The sequence below is a fragment of the Dromiciops gliroides genome, chromosome 1, assembly GCF_019393635.1.
Source record: "Dromiciops gliroides isolate mDroGli1 chromosome 1, mDroGli1.pri, whole genome shotgun sequence".
In the NCBI taxonomy this organism is placed as follows: Eukaryota; Metazoa; Chordata; class Mammalia; order Microbiotheria; family Microbiotheriidae; genus Dromiciops; species Dromiciops gliroides.
Window position 1 is genome coordinate 432,377,269 of NC_057861.1, and position 21,412 is coordinate 432,398,680.

At 39.3% G+C, this 21,412-nt stretch overlaps 1 protein-coding gene across 1 annotated transcript in view; it reads right to left on the reverse strand.

The window, feature by feature from the left end:
* Positions 1 to 21,412, reverse strand: part of SV2C (synaptic vesicle glycoprotein 2C) — a 294,836-nt gene that overhangs the window by 66,197 nt on the left and 207,227 nt on the right. The window contains exon 5 of the mRNA XM_043966051.1: positions 1,022 to 1,155. Within this exon, the coding sequence (XP_043821986.1) occupies positions 1,022 to 1,155 (134 nt within the window). The remainder of the gene's footprint in view (positions 1 to 1,021; positions 1,156 to 21,412) is intronic.

Here is a 21,412-nt window from a genome sequence, read left to right on the forward strand (position 1 = left end):
CTTGAGCCAGGGCATCCAGGAGCTTGATTCCTCAAAGGGTGTTGGGATGACTTCTCCATAGCAATCCTTCTATACCATCTGGGTATCATTGAGTAAATTCCCATTGTAGGGCTCTGGTCACCTGGAAGAGCACACTGAAAATGGCCTAGATTGCTTTAAGGGAGTATACTTATGTTTTGGGGAGGCTGTGGATGACAGATAACTTTGCCTCCAATGTTACCAAGAAGATTAAGTCCATTCATGTTTGAAAGTTTAACAGAATGCACTTTTAGGACATTGTCAATCAGTTTCTTAAGTAGTAAATTGAATGGCAAGTTAGGTGTTTAAGGAGGTGTGGAAGGTCTTTTTGGTCATGAGGCAAACACAGAATGAGCTACTTCTGTAAGGTAACTGGCTCTCTGGTGAATGACTCTAGTGGAGAATATAAATGTTCTCCATTGTCCCCATTAGCCTCTCCAAAGTGCCTAATTTACAATCCTGGAGTATACTGGGCACTAGAGAGACCAGAGCCTAACTTCTGTGGATTGCAGGGAGTCTTTGGCTTGTAAGTGACTGCTTTATGAATGCCTCTTACACACAGGTTGCTCCTGCCTCACCATGTGCTTCCTCACTGGCTTCCTACAAGTCACCAGGTTTTTTGGCACTGCCATCCCTTTCCCCTTTCACTAATTCAATTATGTAACCATGGCCCACCTTCCAAGACTACTACCATGGCATTCTAGTTTTAAAAATAACCACATCCTCCCCCACCCCCAAACTACCCCCTCATCAATGGTTTTGATATAAAAAACAGTTGATATGAAGCTAAAAGAAGTAGTAAGTATGTTGGATGACAGAATACAAATCTGAAAGATTTTGGGAGACTAGAACCAACATAAAAATGAACTTTTGGGTCATGGATGACTCATGTTGTGTGGGCACTAAATCTATTTCTGCATATTGACTCCTTGTAACAATAACAACAATTCAACAACATATTCAGCAACAACAACAGCACCAAGAAACAACAATAATGTTTTACCTCCAACAAGAACCTGGGACTTTCTGGCATGAAAGTGAGGGCCACCACAGAGGAGACACAAGGGAGAGCGCAGACGATCACAAACACCCGCCAGCTGTGAAACTGATAGGCAGAACCCATGCTGAAGCTCCATCCTGCAAAGGGAGAAAGGAAAAGGTGAGGAGTTACATTGTTTCCCCTTGATAGAAATCATTGGCACAGAGAAAGGAGGTATATGCAGCCAAACTCCACCAGGTGATGAGCTTTTTAGAAGCAGTCAAGTACATTAGTGAGTATACCACGTGCTCATCAAAGGGTCTAATCTGATGACCCGTTTTGTACATTATTCACAGTGGCCCCCTCCCATGTAGATTGGTCAGGGGTGGGCATGAGGGAGCATGTGAAAATGAGTCTCCAATGAGGGGGAATCAATGACTATGCCCCAAGACCAACTATGAATTAATTTGTTATTTCCCCCCTTGGTTATGTTTAGTTTGCATTTTTTCTATTAAGCAAATATATACACATAAATTAGATAGGTAGGTAGGATCTGTTATCTATAAATAATTTGCTTATTATAATAAAACATTTGTAATGGGATTCACAAAGAGAAATTCCTTCAGGACCTAAAAGGAAATCATCATTGTTAAGGTGTCTGACTCTCTGTGACCCCATTTAGGGGTTTCTCAGTAAAGATAATGGAATGGTTTGCTATTTCTTTCTCTGGCTCATTTTACAGATGAGGAAACTGAGGCAAACAGGGTTAAGTGACTTGCCCAGGGTCATACAGCTAGTAAATATCTGAGGCTGGATTGGATCTCAGGTCTTTTTGACTCTAGGACTAATGCTCTATCCACTGAGCCAACTATCCCAGAAAATGGTAAAAGCAACATTAAGACAAGTTTCTGGATGAGAATTAGGCATGCCACCTCTAACTGGAAGCTTGGGAGGAGATTTATAGAGCCATGAATAAATTGTGAGGCAAAATCTTAATTAATAGACATGCTTGACATTTATATGGTATTTTAATAACATAAGCCAAATAATCCACATACGATCCCTAGTGATCTATCTAATCATTTTCAGTTTTATAGGAGTAAAGAGAGTTACTGGAGGTGCATGACTTCCTCAAGGTTACCAAGTTAGAGTTACAAATCAAATTTTTGCTTTACAGTTTTACAGATGGTCTCAGTTTCAGTTATCCCAGATGGGAATTTATTGTTTAACAGCTGTCTAAGCATCAATGGAATCGTGATGTATTCATCTTGTTAAAACAAAGTTTTTATGGGACTCTATAATATTTAGCCAAAGACACTGAAGTCTAATGAATCCAGCTTCAACCCTTAGGAATGAGTAACTGCTCTGAATGTTTTCAAAAGCAAAAATGTCAATATTCTCCAATTTCTAAAAACCAGAAAGGATCACAAGATGGAAATGAAGGTCATATAGATAATTTTCTCTGCTCATTTAAATACAAGCCCAAAACACCACAAAAAAGAACTTCTTAAAATAGTTCTTTTATTAGAAGTAATAAACAAAAAGTGTCTCGAGTTTCCTGAACTGAGAAAATCGAATGTCTTAAATTTCAGGCTACAGTGGATTATATAATCATTAATCAGGAAGGCTTGAAGTACAAGGTGATGGAAAGGAGTAGAGAGGAAGGGTGAAGACAAAGGAAAAGAACAATGAGTTCAGAAGGTCCAGTAGGAGAGTCTGGAGCTAAGGAAATGAGAAAGGCAGAACTGTGTAATACATAGAACAAGGGACCTGTTTGTAGTCTAAGATTTACAAATGGCTTAGAGAGTGATTTAACTACCTCATCATTCATTCAAAATTTCCTGGGAACCCAAAGGGTTATTGAAGCTGTAATAAGGCTAATGGGTACAATGATCCTAAGAAAGAAAAGAATTTTGTCCTCATGGAACTTTTGGTGTAGTTTAGAAAAGAAAAAGAGAAAACAGCCAAGGTCAATGTATCTATTCAAATACTATACTGAAATAAAACTGGGTTTAGTAGGATCACAGTAGATAGATTGTACAACTTGAATTCAGTTCCAGTGCCAGCTCTGACTGTTAGTTGTGTGACGCCATGCACATCTTGTAAACTCTTTGAAATTCAGTTTTGTTGTCTGTGAAATGAAGACCTGTAGTACTTCCATCTTAGGGATCTTTTGAATCCTAAATAAGAAAATGTATGAAAAGTGATTTTCAAACTTTAAAGCCCAATGTTTAATCTCAATGTTGTTGACTATTATGATGATGGAGAGATTGGAGAAAATCCAACAATTTTGATACAAACCAATACCTCTTAATGAATGCTATTTTCACTGCTACCACCCAAGGATGAGGAGGCTCTCCCTTTGGTAATGTAAATTTTCTCAGTTATCTTTCTCATATGCTTATCTCTCCTATTAAAGATGACATAGATTATGTTTTGTTTTTGTTTTTACAGAGAGATCACTACACTACAGATAATTATTACTTTATTGTTGTTGTGTTGTTTCAGTTGTGTCTGATTTTCTGTGACCCCATTTGGAGTTTTTTTGGCAAAGATATTGGAGTGGTTTGCTATTTTCTTCTCCAGCTCATTTTACAGATGAGGCAAACATGGCAAAGTGACTTGCTCAAGGTCACACATGGTTCAAAAACATTTTGAGAGGCAGTTAAAAGCACAAACTAGTTTTTTGGAGTCAAGTCCAGCATAAGAGTTTTCCCTTCAGCTCTCTACCCTTTTTTCTAGCCATCCAAGTCTAGAACATTCTGTCATTAGTTACAACAGAATAATAAATGAAATTTATTTTTATTCATTTATTTTGCAGGACAATGAGGGTTAAGTGACTTGCCCAGGGTCACACAACTAATAAATGTCAAGTGTCTGAGGCTGGATTTGAACTCAGGTCCTCCTGAATCCAGGGCCAGTACTTTATCCACTGTGCCACCTAGTTGCTCTTTAATAAATGAAATTTAATAGGAATTAATGTAAACTATTCTCAGGTTCAAAAAATTAACTGCAAAACTACAGAATTAAGGAAGCATGGCTGGATAAAATACATATGAAAAAGACTGGGGTCTTAGTGTACTGCAAGCTCAATATGGCAGAAGAATGATGGCAGCCAAAAAAAAGTTACAGGCTTCAGTAACAGAGAGAAGTATCCAAAATGATAAAGCTGATAATACCACTGTACTATATATTATTCAGACTAAATCTAAAATATTTTGTTCAATTCTTGGTACCACTTTTTGAAAAAATATATAGTTTTTCTAATGAATAGCCACCTTTCTTCCCCTCTTGTTCCTCTGCCTCTCCACATTGAGAAAGCAAGGAGGAAATTCATTATTACAAACATGCAAACAACAAATTCCCGGGTTGGTCACACCAAGAAAAAAAATAATCTTAATGGTTACATTGCTTCATTGTGAGTTCCCTGAAATCATAGTTGTTTACTTCTTTATTGATGAAATTTCCCAAATCTTTCAAAGTTGATTGTGCTTATAATATGTTATATTATATAAATTGTTCCCCTGGTTCTGCTAACTTTATTCTGCATCAGTTCATATAAGTCTTGAGAATCATCCCTGTTGTTTCTTACAGCAGAATAGCATCCCATCACATTCCCATGCCTAATTGCCAGTTATTCCTTTGCCAATTCCCTAATTGAAGGGTTTGGATGCCACATATTGAGAAGGACATTGACAATCTGATCTGTGCCCAAAGGATAACAACCAGGATGTTAACATGACTTAAAACCATGTCATATGAGGAAAGAATTGAGGAAAATTAAGACTTAGAGGCAACATGATTTTGTTGTTTTTCAGTCATGTCTGACTCTTCACGACCCCATTTGGGGTTTCGTTGGCAAAGATACTGGAATAGTTTGCCATTTCATTCTCCAGTTCATTTTACAGAGGGGGAAACTGAAGCAAACAGGACTGACTAAGTGACTTACTCAGGGTCACATAGCCAGTAAGTTTCTGAGGCTGGATTTGAACTTAGGAAGGTGAGTTTTCCTCACTCAATGTCCAGTGCTTTATCTACTGTACCACCTAGCTGCTCAGAGGCAACGTGATAGCTGCCTATAAATATTTCCAGGACTTTCTGGTAGAACAAAGATTAGATTTGTAGAGCAAATAGGTGAAAGTTGGAAAAAGGAAGATTTTGACTCAATATGAGGGAAAAAAGAAAAACAAAACGTTCTTAACCATTAGGCCTGTCCCAAAATGGAAAGATTTATTATATGAAGTAGTGTCTTTCCCATTACCAGAGGTCTTTAAGTAGGTACTGTATGTAGATCAATCCACAAGCATTTTTAGGAGTCTATAATATACCAGGCACTATGCTAAATGTTTGGAATACAGAGACAAAAACTGCCTTCAAACAGTTTACATTCTCCTATGGTAATATACCACATTCACAGATCAATCAATAGAAGACCTATCCAAAGTAAATTTAAGGTAATTTACTGAGAAGGATAGTGCTAACAACTAGTAGAATCATGAAATCTTCTTACTAAAGGTAGCATAGGCAGATAACTGATGCTATAGTGCACACAGCACTGGGCCTGGATTCAGGAAGTTGTTTATTGTTCATTCATGTCTGACTCTTTGTGACCCTATTTGGGGTTTTCTTGGCAGAGATACTGAAGTAGTTTGCCATTTCCTTCTCCAGCTCATTTTACAGATGAGGAAACTGAGGCAAACAGGATGAAGTGGCTTGCCCAAGGTCACACCACTAGAAAGTGTTTGAGGATGGATTTGAATTCAGGTCTTCCTGACTCCAGGATAGGCATTATATCTACTGTACCACCTAGCTGCCCAGAGTCAGGAAAAATTGAGTTCAAATCCAACCTCAGATACTTAATAACTTTGTGATCCCAGGTAAGTCACTTCACTTCTATTTGCTTCAGTATTCTTAAGTATAAAATGGGGCTACTAATAGCACCCATCTTGCAGGGTTGTTACAAAGATCAAATGAGATAATACTTGCCATAGTAGGTGCTATATAAATGGTTTTTTTCTTTCTCTTTCCTTTAAGCTGAGACTCAAAGGGCTTTAAGAGTAGGGGGCAAGGAGGGAGAGCACTCCGGGTTGGGGAACACACCATACGAAGGCAGAGAGGGAGGACATAGAACATTACACGTGGAGAACAGCAAATCGCTCAGTTTGGCTGGACCACTGAATGCATCAGCTATGTTTCTATGATGGCAAGAAGATGGAAGGAATATGAGAGGAGGAGGTTTAATATGGCAACTTGTCGGGGAGGGGGGAGGGATGTTGTAGGAGAGCTTTGTGATCTGATACATTTGTAAATGATGAGCTCTAGTATCCCTTACAATTCTTAGATTCTAGGATTCTAACTTCTGGCTGTGAAGTGTTTCCTTGCTTCAATCCTTGTTCTGTTCAAGCCATCATCTCTCCATGTAGTGCTAGTCACAGAGGAAGTAGGTCTATTTTTTCTGATTTCCTGGTTTTTATAGCCTGGGTCCATGCAAACAGAAGTGTATCATTGCCCCAGTGCTCTGGGGACTTTTGTCTATAGTGGCACAGCAGGCCTCATTCTGGCTGAAGTCTTCAGTACTTGTAAACTGTCTCACATCTAGCTTCTTTTTTTTATTTTTTTAATGTATAAGGTATTTTATCTTTTCCGTTACATGTAAAGATAGTTCTCAACTTTTGTTTATACAAGCTTTACAATTTCAGATTTTTCTCCCTCCCTCCCCTCCCTCCCCCCTCCCCTAGACAGCAGGTAATCTGATATAGGTTATGTCTATATATCTCTATACATATAGATATAGATATAGATATATACACACACATATATATACACATAATAACATTAATCCTATTTCTGCATTAATCCTGTTACAAGAGAAAAAATCAGAGCAGTGATGCAAAACCTCAAAATAGAAAAAAAACACAACAGCACCCAAAACAAAAGAAATAATATGGTTCAATCAGCATCTATACTTCACAGTTCTTTCTTTCTTTTTTTTTTCTTGGATTTGGAGATCCTCTTCTATCATGAGTTCCCTGGAACTCTTCTGAACCATTGCATTGGTGAGAAGAATATAGTCCATCACAGTAGGTCAACACTCAATGTTGATGATACTGTGTACAATCACATCTAGCTTCTTAAACCCTTTAGCCTTGGTTGGGTGAGAGTTGAGGTGACAATAAAGCCAGGTGACAATGTCAAAGATGTATTGATTGGTAAACATATCCCTAGAGCATTATGGAGATTTCTTTCTTGGCCAGGGATGGACCACCATCCCATTGAGTGCTACTGGCCCATTAGTCCTTCCTTGGCAGGCATCTTTGGTAGGGAGGAAGACCAATGCCAAATGTCCAAAAGGGGGCCTTTAGGTTAAGGCTCATCTGAGAAAGGGTTGAGGTGGTGAATAAGAATGGGTATTATTTAAGCTATGCCCACCAGGTCAATGTATGGTTAAACCACATATTCTTTAGTATGGATCAATAAAGTCTTTTTCATTGCTTTGCTTTGCATGGGACAATAGAAAGAAAGCTAGTCATGGAGCCAGGAAGACCTGGGCTCAAGGCCTGCTTATGACACATACTATTTGTGTCACTCTGGGGAAGTCACTTATTAACTTCTTAGTGTACTAGGCAACTTCCTAGGATTGGGAGTTGTATGGTAGAGGCCTCTATGCATTGGCAGAGGGTATTTCCTCATCTATATCTGTTGAGTTTGGGTCGCCAATAAAACTCTTCTCAAAATCCCAGTCTTGGCTTAGCTAAACAAAGGGGAAAGCATCTTATTCACGCTTAGGCCAAGTAGGCAAGGTAGGTGCCAAATCCTGGGCATTGAAGCTATGACCACAGCAGAGGTGGTAATATCTGTCCAAGTTTCTAGGAATAATTAGAGGAACTGAGGCTACTGGAAAGGTGAAACCTGAAGATGATGAAGATCTGGGGTGTCAGTTGTAATTGCTGATCCCTCCCTACTTGTAGGAGGTGCCCTTATTACATTGCAGTTTAATCCTTCTCCCTCCTAGGTGGGTCTCTTCCCTCCCCCAACCTTCCTAGGCACTACTGCAGTGGTGCTCACTCTCCTGGCACACTTAAGCATAACGATTTATATAGAATGTACAGACATGACCTCTTAATGATGTTAAGGGCTAAAATTCTAGCTAGTCTGTCTAAAATATCTAATGAGTGGTCGCCAATAAATTATAAGCTTTAGCAAGAGTTAGAATTTTAAGCATTTATTAAGGAGAATAAGAATTTGGTAAAGAGAGAGAGAAGAGCCTAGATTCCTATCTATTAAAGGGAGAGCACATTTCTAGCTCCGCTCTCCACCAGAGTCCAAAGGAAAAAGCCCCAGTCAGAGCGCCAGGCTCCTCCCTTCTTCCTCCCACAAGCAAACATCACTTTCTGATGCCAAAGAAAAGACGCATGTTCTTGCCCTCAAAGACCTTCCTTTCATGGTGGAACTTTTCTACAGTAAGTCTCCAGCAGGTGGCATCATTCCAATCGTTACAATGATTTGCTTTATGTTTTGGGAAGACTAGTAATAATAACCTCCCCTCTACATTGCTCAGGACCACATTCCTTATAGAGATGTTAGAAGAAATAATCAATTCACACTTTTTTTTTTGTTTTGTTTTTTTTAGGCAATGGGGGTTAAGTGACTTGCCCAGAGTCACACAGCTAGTAAGTGTCAAGTGTCTGAGGCCGGATTTGAACTCAGGTACTCCTGAATCCAGGGCCAGTGCTTTAACCACTGCGCCATCTAGCTGCCCCCTAGATTCACACTTTTAAAAAATACCGTCCTGGATTTTCAGAGAAGACACAAGGAACCAGTTTTCCTCCAGTGTTCACATGCATCCTTGAGGCCCATGTTATTCTTCCAGTTCACTAGAGAACTCTTTGGCACAATTACTGAATTTGGGACAATGTGCCTTTTGGTGATTATAGGTCAGAGCTTTGCAACAGACTTAAATGAAGGATAAAGTAAGTACTCAGTAAATCTTAGTGTCCTCTCTCTGGCTGCTAGCTTGGGTCCAATAATTTCAATTTACTGTGTCTGAAAAGTTCCTGCTGCCTCAATTCTAGAAAGTTTGAATTAGTAGGATTGAGAGAACTGATCATGGCTTAAAAAACCAAGAAATACTCCAGCCTTTATAAAATGGTACCTGGAATCATTAGCAGGTACTAGTTTTCTACCTATATTCTTTTCTGGTTAAGTAGGTTATAGGGAAGCATGGATTTGATGCATGCATTCAAGTAAATTAAAATTGTTTTCATTTTAAGAGTTTCATGATATTACTTGTGTTGCCTAGAGATACCCTGGGTGTCATGAAACATGAAGAGGGAAGACCCTGTCTTAGAGGATAGGAATAATTTCTATTAGGCCTTTGAAGGTCACAACACACAGCAAAGAGTTGAATGAATGCTCTAGAATGGTTATGGGGATTAATGACAGAAAGATCTTGGAATATTTACTGAGCACCCTTGGTAGATGAGACAGACATTCCATCAAGGAGCATTCAGTGATGAAGACCTTTCCAGAAGCTTTTAATGCTCAGCTGGGCCATGAAGTAAGAGATGAAAAGATAATGACCTTTATGTCTCATAAAACAGAAATGCCATTTTCTGGATTAAGACCAAAAAAAAGAAGGAACAGAGAGAAACCAAGGTCACACAACATAGCAGTGAATTATGTGAGTGCCTGGCACACAGCAAGTGTTTAATAAAGGCTTGCTGCTGCTGTTAGTGATGAATATGTAGATTGTCAAGCTATTAGGCTTTCTGAATGGCTAAGCATACATTTGACAGAAGGACAGGATGAAAATTACAAACAATGGGAAAGCACAGGGCTACAACCAGGGGAAAAATGTCATTATGGAGAGGACATCAGGAGCACAAAATGGAATGATATTAAATTAAGGAAGTTTGTTGTTCTTTTATATGTATGATGCTTTTTCCCTCCAATATTAATTAAAATGTCACTTCATGTAGTTTCTTTCTAAATTATGCAGATTCCGTGAAAGGAAATATCTTTAGTAGAATATTATAGAAAACAATCAGTCCTCACTTATTAGCTTGGCATTAATGACAAGGTTAAATAGTGGAGGCCTTTTGTCAACCTATAGCCAACCTGTTTCGTAGCTAAAAGACATTTGCCCCACTTCTCTGATAGAGTCCTATCTCAGAAAGTCAGTGTGGTATAAAATAAAAAAGTACTGGATGAAGGGGCAGAAGACCTGGGTCCTGGTCCCTGCTTTTATTCATTTTAGCCATGAAACCTTAGGTAAGGCACTGGATCCCAAATCTCAGTCTTCTCTTCTGTAAAATATGGATAATGTCCATTCTGGCCAAGTCATAAGGTGGTTGTGATGATATCAGATATCATATGGTGTCAGATAATGTATATGAAAATGCTTTTAAAGCTCTAGAGAAGAAAAAGAAGAGAAGAACAATATTTATAAAGTACTTTAAAGTTTGCCACACATACATGCATACTTACACACACACACACACACACACACACACACACACACACACACACATATATATATATTCTCATTTGATAAAATGAGGAAGCAGAAGGAAGAGAAGGAAGGTGGAGAGAAGAAAGAGACCAAGGATCAAGGGGAAGAAGGAGGATCAAAGAGATGAAGGAAAGAGGAGATGGGAGGAGATTCAGGAGAACATGAGACAAGACCAAATTTGAGAAGGTTAATGCAGTGCTAAGTGCAGCAAAAGCCCATCTCTTTAATATCAATACTCTACCAGTGATATGGAATGGCTCTGAATCAGGGAAAACCATGATCTTGGATGAAACAAAATTACAGATGATGCACAAGGTAATGAAAAGATGTATGGTGGGTGAAAGGAAACTACAGTGTATTACCCATTAGAAGTGTAGAAGAAGGAAATAATTGCTATGAGAAGATTTAGCATTTTTATAATTCCTACTATGTGCCAGGCACTGTGACTAATACTTTACAAATACTATCTTATTTGATTCTCACAACAACCCTGGGAGGTAGGTGCTATTATCGTTTCCATTTTATGGCTGAGGAAACTGAGACAGATTAAAAGTTAAGCGACTTGCCCAAGGTCACACAATTAATAAGTCTCTAAGACTGGATTTGAACTCAGGTATTCTTGATTCCAGGCAATCTCTGTCCACTGTGTCACATAGCTGCCTCAAAGATGAGACAAATGATATCACTAAAGACGTATATGACTTGTAAAAGAGATAGAGTTGGCCTTTAATGAGAAGATGACATGGAAAGTCAAAATAGGTTCCTTTATGGAGATTCAATTCTATTAGATCTATTTCAAAAGTGTTAGGAAGGACTCTAATATATTGGGTGGATTTATGGAAAATATGAAAAGGATTTCAATTTGCATCAGGGAGGGTATAACACTCATACCTCTCACATTTACATAGCACTTTAAGGATGACATTCTCTTTTCTCACAACTACACTGTGAGGTATCTACATAGGAGAGATCATAGATCCAGTTAAATACCCAAATTCATAATGTTTAATACTCACAAAATGTTTTCTTCATGATCATCTTTAAAGTAGATAGTGAAAGCCTTTGAGGAAGGGCATATTTATTGTGTAGACTGTTGTACAGAAGGCACAGAGGGGCTGCAGACCCTCCTTTATAGAAGACGAAACTTAGTCTAAGCAGTTAAGTGACTTCCAATAGTTATTAAGTGATGGAAGAAAGACTCAAACCCAAATTTTCTGACTGACTGCTCCATTGATTACTCTGTCCACAATACTAGCCTGCCTGTATTATGGAAAAAATAAGGGATTATTGTTACTAAACAAGGTTGGCTTCAATGATAAGGGCTAGAGCGTCTCTTTCTGGTCTTATTGCTAATTTTCTGGTGTCCCAAATTTTAAGGACTCTTGACATTCAAACAGGGCAGGAAGAGTTTTCATCTACTTCACTGATGTGGTTAATATCTGTGATTTGGATTAGGCTAGTTTTTTTCTCTTAAATGTAGGGAATCTATTTCTGAGATTTGATTAGTTCAAGGAGCTGACTTGACCTATTAAAGTCCAGTTCAGGAGAAATTGGTGCATCTCAGACATGGTGGATGTCACACTGTCACCATACCCCAAACACCCTGCTGACCAAATGCATTTCCACATAGGGATGTTGGGGGTACTTCTGCCTAAACCAATTCTAGATCCTTGTGGTTAAGTAAATCTAATTGTGTTAGATGGTCCCCAAGTATCTCATCCCCCACCCCCCATTCTGAATCTGACGCATTAGGCCAGCCTGAATGTGACCCAGCCCAGAACAACTAGGGTGAGGTAAAAATTCAAAATAGTACCTTTGAAACATTATTTGATAGGAAAGTGCTATTTGAGCATAAAGTATTCAACTGTTTGTCTTTTGTGATCAGAATTCTAGAGAAAACCCTGAAATGTTGTATGTAAACATCCATTAGAAGCGGCGAAGGGGAGGAATCACCTACATTTATTCATATATTGTTCTCATTTATGAGGCAAAGGGCCAAGCAAAATCCACCATGGAAACTTAATACAGATGCTTTTGTCGTTATTGTTCTCAAGTAATCAACACATCTAAGGGAGTTGGAGAAACCATAGGAGTTTCTGATCTGCTTCCTATAGCAATAACATAGCCTTTTCTCTCCACACGGTCACCAGATTAAAATAGTTACAAACATTCAGCATGAAATATTAATCCCTGGCAAGAAATGAAACTGTAATATCCCCAGCTAGTCTGAGATATGGACAGGTCTTAACTAAATACAGCTGTACAGTCTCTTTTGAAGATACCAGCAGGCTCCTTATGCCTTTTGCTCTAATTCACAGAATATATGGCAGTCATTTAAAATGAGTGGTGATCTTTTTCCTTTTACAGTGGAACTCTCGTGAGAGCCCTCAGTAGTGAGGGAAACTTGCTTGGAGATAAGATGGAAGGAATTTTAGTTGTAACAATATTTAATGTTAATGTGTTCTCTTTGTGATAGCTGAGTGTAGTGACCCCTGATTGTCATGATTCATGGATATTAGTAGTTGGGTTCTAGAACTGACTTTGGTGGTTTCTAGGTCACTTTTCCATACATAGTCTCTTAGTCTATGATAACAATCCTATCTGAATTCTGGATTATAAAGAGCAGCCCCAGTAACCACATAAAATATGAATTATTGCTGATTATAGGACAGAGCAGCCTAGGTGGGTTTACTTAGTAGGGAATCTGTCTGGTACAAATAAACATGCTTTCATTAGTGGTTCAATCTAACCTGAACTCATAGCTCTGGGGGTGAAGGCTAATTCTCAAAACTGATTACACTAATCATCTATCAGTAGGAGCAAAGTAACAAGCAGCAATTTGAGGTTTTTTTTCTTCTTCTTGATAAATCACAAAATATGAGATCTGTATTTCGCATTTCCACAGTTTCAGTAATTCCATTCAAAACATTGGCAATGAGGGACAAACCAAGAAAATGGGTCACAGTATCTCTCAGCTTCCCAAGCACTTTTTTCTGATCTTGACCATCAGCACCAAGAACATCTTCAATCAACAGTCTGGACAATCTGATTTTCTGGTCTCCTGAACACTTTTGTAATTCAGAAAGTACATTGGCTTATTTTTCTGGGTCATTTAGAACTGAAATTTTTTCAACAAGTGGGAATGAAGATGAAAAGAGTGACTGATGGTAACCTTTTCAGGGTTATTTATTACATTCAGCATACAAGACATCCATCCAAGCATGAAACTCCTAGTGCCCCACTGACTAAAAATGTTCAAATATTTGAAAAAAGCAGACAGTAAAAAATGTAGACTTTAAATCTAGAATCCATTGGAAATTTTTTTTTGTATTCAGAGATGCATAGGTTTTAGGAAATGTTGTATTTCTGGCATTGTGGCAAGGCAGGATGGTCATAGTATTTCCAGCCAGAAAAATATATATTTGTTTTGGGGATAGGATTTTTTCATAGAAATATATGCTACCAAAAGGTCATCTAGGAAATCTGAGCTGTAACCATAAAGAAGTTAGTCTAGTTCCATAATCCACAAAGAAAAAAAATTCTTTAATTTATAGCAAAATGTATACGTATGTATTCTCTCACATATATGTATGTACTATGCATTCATACACACGAAATACTTATCTGCTCATATATACATACATAATACACACATCTATCTATATATCTATCTGTATATCTGTATATCTCTATCTCTATCACCTCTATTATTTCTCTATCTCTATCTATACAGCTATATATCTGTTACAAACCCAAGAATCAATTGCTGGTTAATATTCATGGACATGATGTCAGGAAGAGTTGGGTTCAAATCTAGCCTCAGACATTTGTGTGTGTGACCCTGGGCAAGTCATCCTTCTTGACTTCTCTGCAGAATTTGACATTGCTGATGACCTTTTGTTGTAAACCACGCCCTCTTTGGATTTTTGTGATGATATTCTCTTTTAATTCTCTTTCTTCTTTACTAGTCCTTTATCTATGTTATGCCCACTAACTGAGTATTCCCTAAGGCTTTGTGGTGTTCCAGCTTCTCTTTTCTGCTCTGTACTATCTCACTTAGGTATCTCCTCAGCCCCCTTTATTCAGTTATTATCTCTGTGTAGATTAATCACAGATTTGTTGTTGCTTTTGTTTAATCATTCAATTGTGTCAGACTCTTTGTGAGCCCATGGACCATAGCACATCAGTACTGTCCATGGGGTTTTGTTGGCAAAGATACTGGAGTGGTTGGCCATTTCTTTCTCCAGTGGGTTAAAGTAGACAGAGGTAAAGTGACTTGCCCAGGGACACACAGCTAGTAAGTATCCGAGGGCAGATTTGAACTCAGGTCTTCCTGACTCCAGGCTCAGCGCTCTATCCACTGAGCCACCTAGCTGCTTACTCATAGATAGCAGGCCTTAATTTCTCTCCTGAGCTAGGTCCACCACATCAATTGTATTTTGGACATCTTGAACTGCATGTCCTATAGGTATCGCAAATTCAACATGTCCAAAACAGAACTCAATCTCTTTCCACCAAAAGTTCCTCATTATTGTTGAGGGCTCTACCATCTTCTCAGGTCCCAGGCTTGTAACCTCGGTGGCATCCTTGACTACTTATGCTCACCCTATCAATCCAGACAGTTACTATGCTAAACTTTATCATTTTGAGCTTGACAACACTTCCTGTGTATGTTCCATTCTCTACTCACACAGCCACCATTTCATGGCCATTCTATATCAACAGTAGGACAGAGAAAGAGGATAGCATTTGAAACTGCCAATGTCTATTATGTATATCTTGCTTCCATTTTAAAAGAATATAACAAATTCAAATTATAGATCTCAAAACTATCCTGTTTGTGCTTTTATTCATTCATTCATTCATTCATTCATTCATTCATTCATTCATTCATTCATTCATCTATCCAACCATCCATCCATCCATTTGTTTGTTTGCTTGCTTATCTATCTATCTCTCTCTCTCTCTCTCTCTCTCTCTCTCTCTCTCTCTCTCTCTCTCTCTCTCCCTCTCTCTCTCTATCTATCTATGCAGGGCAATAAGGGTTAAGTGACTTGCCCAGGATCACACAGCTAATAACTGTCAAACGTCTGAGGCTGGACTCAGGTCCTCCTAAATCCAGGACTGATGCTTTATCCACTGAGCCACCTAGCTGCCCCCCCATTTGTGCTTTTAAACAAAATTCTAGGCTTTATTGTGTTTTCTTCTTTGCAATTTTAAAAAAGATGCCTCAATTAAAATAGGTCTAATTTTTATCACTAATGAAGTGAAAGGTAGAGGTTGAAGATGGTATTTCAAGATGGAAATGACTAGTCATCTAGTAGGTCTTTAGTTCGACCAGTAGTCCTGTAGTAATTGTCCATTCTTGACATAGAAATTTGGGGTCAAGAGTGAGAGAGAAATAATCAACAAATTGACGTCAAGAGGAATACTAACCAAATGGCTGGGACCCTCCCTCTGTGATGTCAATGTTTTCTTCCTGGTCCTCTTTTTCACCTTGACTGTGCTCTTGGGCTCTGATCTGGATCTCCATCCTGGTTCTCTGAGATTGCTCTTATGATTCACTTGAAGCTGGTTCACTGGAGGAGGCCAATTCTCCAGAGTTCCCCAGGAGCATTTTCTCATTCCTTTTCCCAAGTAGAAAACACTGACACAAAACCCTCCACAGTGATGGTAGTCAGATTATGGCTGCTGGTGTAAAAGAGGGTGCAATTCAAATGCAAACACTGTACCCTTCATTTTGTTTTTAATATCACCTAAGATGGAAACACAGTTGGGAGTTAATGAGCTGAGCTATTAATTCAACAACAAGGGCAGATCTCCAAGGCTAGCTTTCAAACCACACAGTATTCAGACTATCTGAAGCTCTACCCACCAGTTCAGGCATGTTGTTGGATGAAGCCCAAATCACTTCTACTCATCCCTGATTTATGATACAGAAAGAAATGCTATTTCTCCTTGTTTTTTTTCTTTTCTCCTTAAAATGTCATACAACTACTCAGAGTTAAGCTTCACCTTTGCTCTCTGAAAATACTGTCTTCTCTAAGTCATTAATCTTGGAACTAGAAAGAATGTCCAAGTCATTGCTGCTGTCAATGGAAACAACTGGTCCTATGGCATCCTGGGAATACTTTTCTTGGGCCAAGGTGCCACAAAAAACAAAAAACAAAGCCCAGAGTGATGGCGTCTGATATGATTGCAGCAGTTTCTCATTCAGCATCACCTTCTGAGCTTGGCTTACCAGAAATGACCCAGGCAGCTACAAGCAACAGATCAGATAATAAATGGAGGGCAGAGTAGATCTCTAGTAATTGTACCAAAAGGCAGATACCTGGAGCACCATTGACTGAAAGGTCACTTTTTAGCCCTGGAAAAGTGAAATGCATCTCTCTCTAAATTTCAAACAGTGAATGTTTCAATGGAAGAAGAATCTTTATTATATTTAAGGACAATTCAGATGAGACAAAGAGGGGAAATGGGAAAGACAGCTCATGACTGTGGAGTCAGAGGCCCTGTGTTTAAATTCTGTCTCTGATTCCTAGGATCTGTGTGACCTTGAGTAAGTCACTTTATACCTGTGGGACTCAGTTTTCACATCTGTAAAATTAGGTAGTTGGGCTAGATGACCTCTAAGCTCTCTTTCAGACCTACAGCTACCATATTGCAAATCCCTATGAGTGAGGAAGATATAATTGAATTGTAAAGAATTAATTGTTATTTGAGGTTTTTATGACCCCATCTTTTGGCTAGAATTTAAAAAAAACCCCTGTGTGCTCACTGACCTTGGGCTCCGCAAACAACACGGTGCTCCACCCACTGGTTGTAGCTGTCGCCATGGCACTGGCCCCTACATGGGTGTCCTCACTGGGCTTCCAATCATTATAATTTTGCCAGGCCCATGTAGGCGTCGGTGAGTGGTGATAACGTGAGGTGCCAGAGCCCTGGCAATGGCTACAACCAGTGGGTTTGCGGAGCCCCAGGCCAGTGAGCACGCAGAGGTTTTTTAAAAATTCTAGCCAAAAGATGGGGTTATAAAAACCTCAAATAACAATTAATTCTTTACAGACTCCTATGCACTGCATTTAATGTGTATTCCACAAAGGGAAGTAATATGTTGTCATTTTAGTCATTTTCAGTTGTGTCTACATTTTTGTGACTCCATTTGGGGTTTTCCTGGCAGAGATATTGAAGTGCTTTACCAATCCCTACTCCAACTCATTTTACAGATGAAGAAACTGAGGCAAACAGGGTTAAGTGACTTGCCTAGGGTCACACAGCTTGTAAGTGTCTGAGATCAGATTTGAACTCAAGAAGATGAGTCTTCCTCACTCCAGGCACAGAACTCTGTCTGCTGAGCCACCTAGCTGCCCTGCTGTATCCCCAGCACTTTGAAAAGTGCCTGACACATAATAGATGCTTAGTAAATGCTAACACCTTAATAAACACATGCAGGTACTAATTGACTGACTAATTGGCTGCACTAAAGGTCCTGAAAGCAATGGATTTTAAAATAATCTCATGGGCCTCTTCCTTTCTATCTCTCTCCCCTTCCTTCCTCCCCCTCCTCCCAAGCTGATTCATTATGTGCATCAAATCTAAGAAGCAGCTTAAGTGGAAGACTAGGAAGTATTGAACTAAAAAATTAATAAGTTTCTGGGGTTACATCAAGAAAAAGCTTTCTGTGCTAAATTCCTATTGACACTTGAGGGCACTCTGAGAGCATTTGATACACTTGGGAAAAATGTGAGTGCCTCTGGTCAGTTTTAATAAGAAGCTTGAAGGGAAGGTGTTTTTTGTTAGTTTTTATTTGTTTATTACTTATTTTAACAACTCAGGCCTAATCTCCTCCAAAGAAATAAAATTAAGATCATAAGATCATGGATTTAGAACTGGGAAGGACCTTTGAAACATGTTACAGGTCTATAAAAGCTGGTTTTATGAACTCACAGGGACTCAGCCTATGAATGTGTCCCATGGACCTGTGTGGCCTGGATCTCACCTGAGCTTTGAGGTGGAGATATTTCCATCATGGAGTTATTGAGAATTCCTCTTCCCAGACTAAGAGATGTGCAGACTAGCATATCTAAAGAGGGCAGGGCAGTATCAGACAAGGTATGGGGAAAAAACCCAACAATGAAGCTGGCATCAGACTGGAAAAGTGAGAGTGAGGCATTTTTTTTTTCTGAAGAGCTTGAAAAATATGACAAAGGTCTGTGTTATAGTAAAAAGATTGTGAGATTTGGAGTCAGAGGACCAGAATTCAAATCTTGGCTCTTCTATTAACTACCTGTGTGACCTTGGGCAAGTCTCTGGGTCTTAGTTTCTTTTTTCTTTTTTTTTTTTTTTTGTGAGGCAGTTGGGGTTAAGTGACTTGCCCAGGGTCACACAGCTAGTAAGTGTCAAGTGTCTGAGGCTGGATTTGAACTCAGGTACTCCTGAATCCAGGGCCAGTGCTCTATCCACTGTGCCACCTAGCTGCCCTAGGTCTTAGTTTCTTCAGGGAGTTAGAGCAGTTGGACCTCTGAGATCCCTTCCAACTCTAAATCTGTGGTGCTATGAATCCTTCTAGAAGGTAAGGGGATAGACTGGGTGACTTTTCCGATGTTGTTATTGAGCATGTCTTAGTTATTGCATTAATTATTTATTTTTTAGGATTTCATTTGCTTTTCATTGTTTTTGGTATGTGCTGAGAGGCTGGTGGTATTTTAGGAGGTATGCTTCCCTCCCCCGATATTCCCTTGTGATCCAGTAGCACACAAATCGGAAAGCTGCAGGGTCGGGGTGGAAATGCTTTTTTGTTCTTCCTTTTTGAAAGGTACCAATGACTTGGGAGTGAATTGGATTTAAGCGAACATAGTTGCATAGTTGTCAGCCTCACTCTCTCTTCTAGAGTCATTGAAGTCCAGTGGCAGGACAAAAGTCAGGACAATTGGCAGCGGCCCAGGAGGAAGTAGATGACCCTGGCATCCTTGATGTCTGACCCAGCGCCAAGTGCTCCACAGCTCCTGCTTCAGCAGCCTTCAGGACAATTGGGACAAATTGTTCTCCTCAGCCCATTCTGTTGGGGGAAGTCTTCACGTGTTTGGGGTAGACACCCTCCTAACTCATTGATGGATTTAAGGTCTGTCAGTTACCTTCAACCTGGTTTAGCACATCTGCTGAGATGATTTTACTGGGGTGTAGCTGCTGTACATGCTACTGCTTTTTGGAGCCACAGGTGAGAGTTGGGTGAGAGGTAGACACCAAAGATGGAAGAGCAGCCCTGAAAAGGGCACTGCAAACCCTAATACCAGAGGAGCTAGTCCTTTAGGACACCCTCCCCCTCACACACACCTTATAATAGGAGAGAGAATAAGCACAGAATATAAGCACTGATCTAGACTTCTTCAGGTAGGGCAAACCTTTGGGTCCTCTTGGCACTCACTGTTGTCACTAACTCCCTGCTTGTTACTGGCCCAGAATCTAGAGCCTAGGGTTGATGCCATTTGATAAAATCTAATAAAACTATCACCACCAACCAAAAAATGTGCTTGGCTTAATAATAATAACTAGCATTTGTGTATTACCTACTATGTGCCAGCACTGTGCTAAGTGTTTTACAAATTGTTGTTATTTTTCCGTCATGTCCCACCCTTCACGTCCCCATGGACCGTAGCACATTATCTCCCAAGGTCGGTACAAGTTTATGTTCCCATGACACTATCCATCCATGTTATCCTCTACTGTCACTTTTTCCTTTTCTCTTCAATCTTTCTCAACATCAGAGGCTTTTCCCAACATCAGGTTCCTAATGAGTCCTGTCTTCTTATTATGTAACCAAAGTATTTAAGTATTCAGCTTCAGTATTTGTTTTACAAATTACAGTTTTATGAGTGATAAATGATGCTAAGTGTTTTTACAAATACTACCTTATTTGATCATCTCAAGAACCCCAAGAGATAGGTGCTGGTATTATCCCCCTTTTATAGTTGAGGAAACTGAGGCAAACAGAGGTTAAATGACTTGCTCAGAGTCATACAGCTGGTAAGTGTCTGAGGCTCTAGTTGAATTCAATTCTCCCATGACCAGTGCATTTATTCACTGTGTCACCTAGCCTCCAGAAATTGAAACTAGCAAAGGCTGTAAGAAAAGGGAAGAGTCAGGTGTGGTCTAGAGGTCAAGACCATAAGTGGAGTGGCACGACATAGAAAAATGTCACCAACCATGGTATTGAAGAAAATGACCAAGATGAAAATTGAAGGAACAAAGGTAATAGTCAAGCAAAGAACAAGAAAGAAGGGTGTTGTAGTAGAAAAAACATTTGATCTGAAAATAGGGGACCTGAATTGTGTTTATCTTGTGTTTAACAAAGACTAGATATTAAGAAAATATTTAAGCAGCTCTTTTTATGGTAGCAAAGAACTGGAAACTAAGTTGTTCCTTTCACTTATACCTGTGCCATCTTGAACTCTGAAATTTCCTTCCCCAGTCACAATCCCCTTTCCTTTCATCTCTCCTTCTGCTTCATTCCTTCTATAACTATACTTATCTCTACTGCAATACTGAGTCATTTCATCCTTTCTCGTTCTCCCAGTCCATTACCCATGCTTTGGTCTCATCTTGCTCTTTTCAGACTCTTGACCCTATAGTTTTTATACATTGTCTGTCACCCTTGACTCCTTTGCATCTTTGTCCTAACCCTATTCAAGCTCTGCCAGTTCTCAAATCTGGATTGTCCCCAACGCCACTCCCATTTTTATGCTGTTGTACCCTGTTGGAGGAACTGTGCTTGCTGAGCCTACTAAAATTTTGTTATTTAATTGCAACTAGGCCATCACTGGTAAACGGCATTTGTTTTACTCTTCCTTCATTGACTCTTTATCACATTCTCACAATGGCCATTCCCTATTTTATTTGCTGTTTTC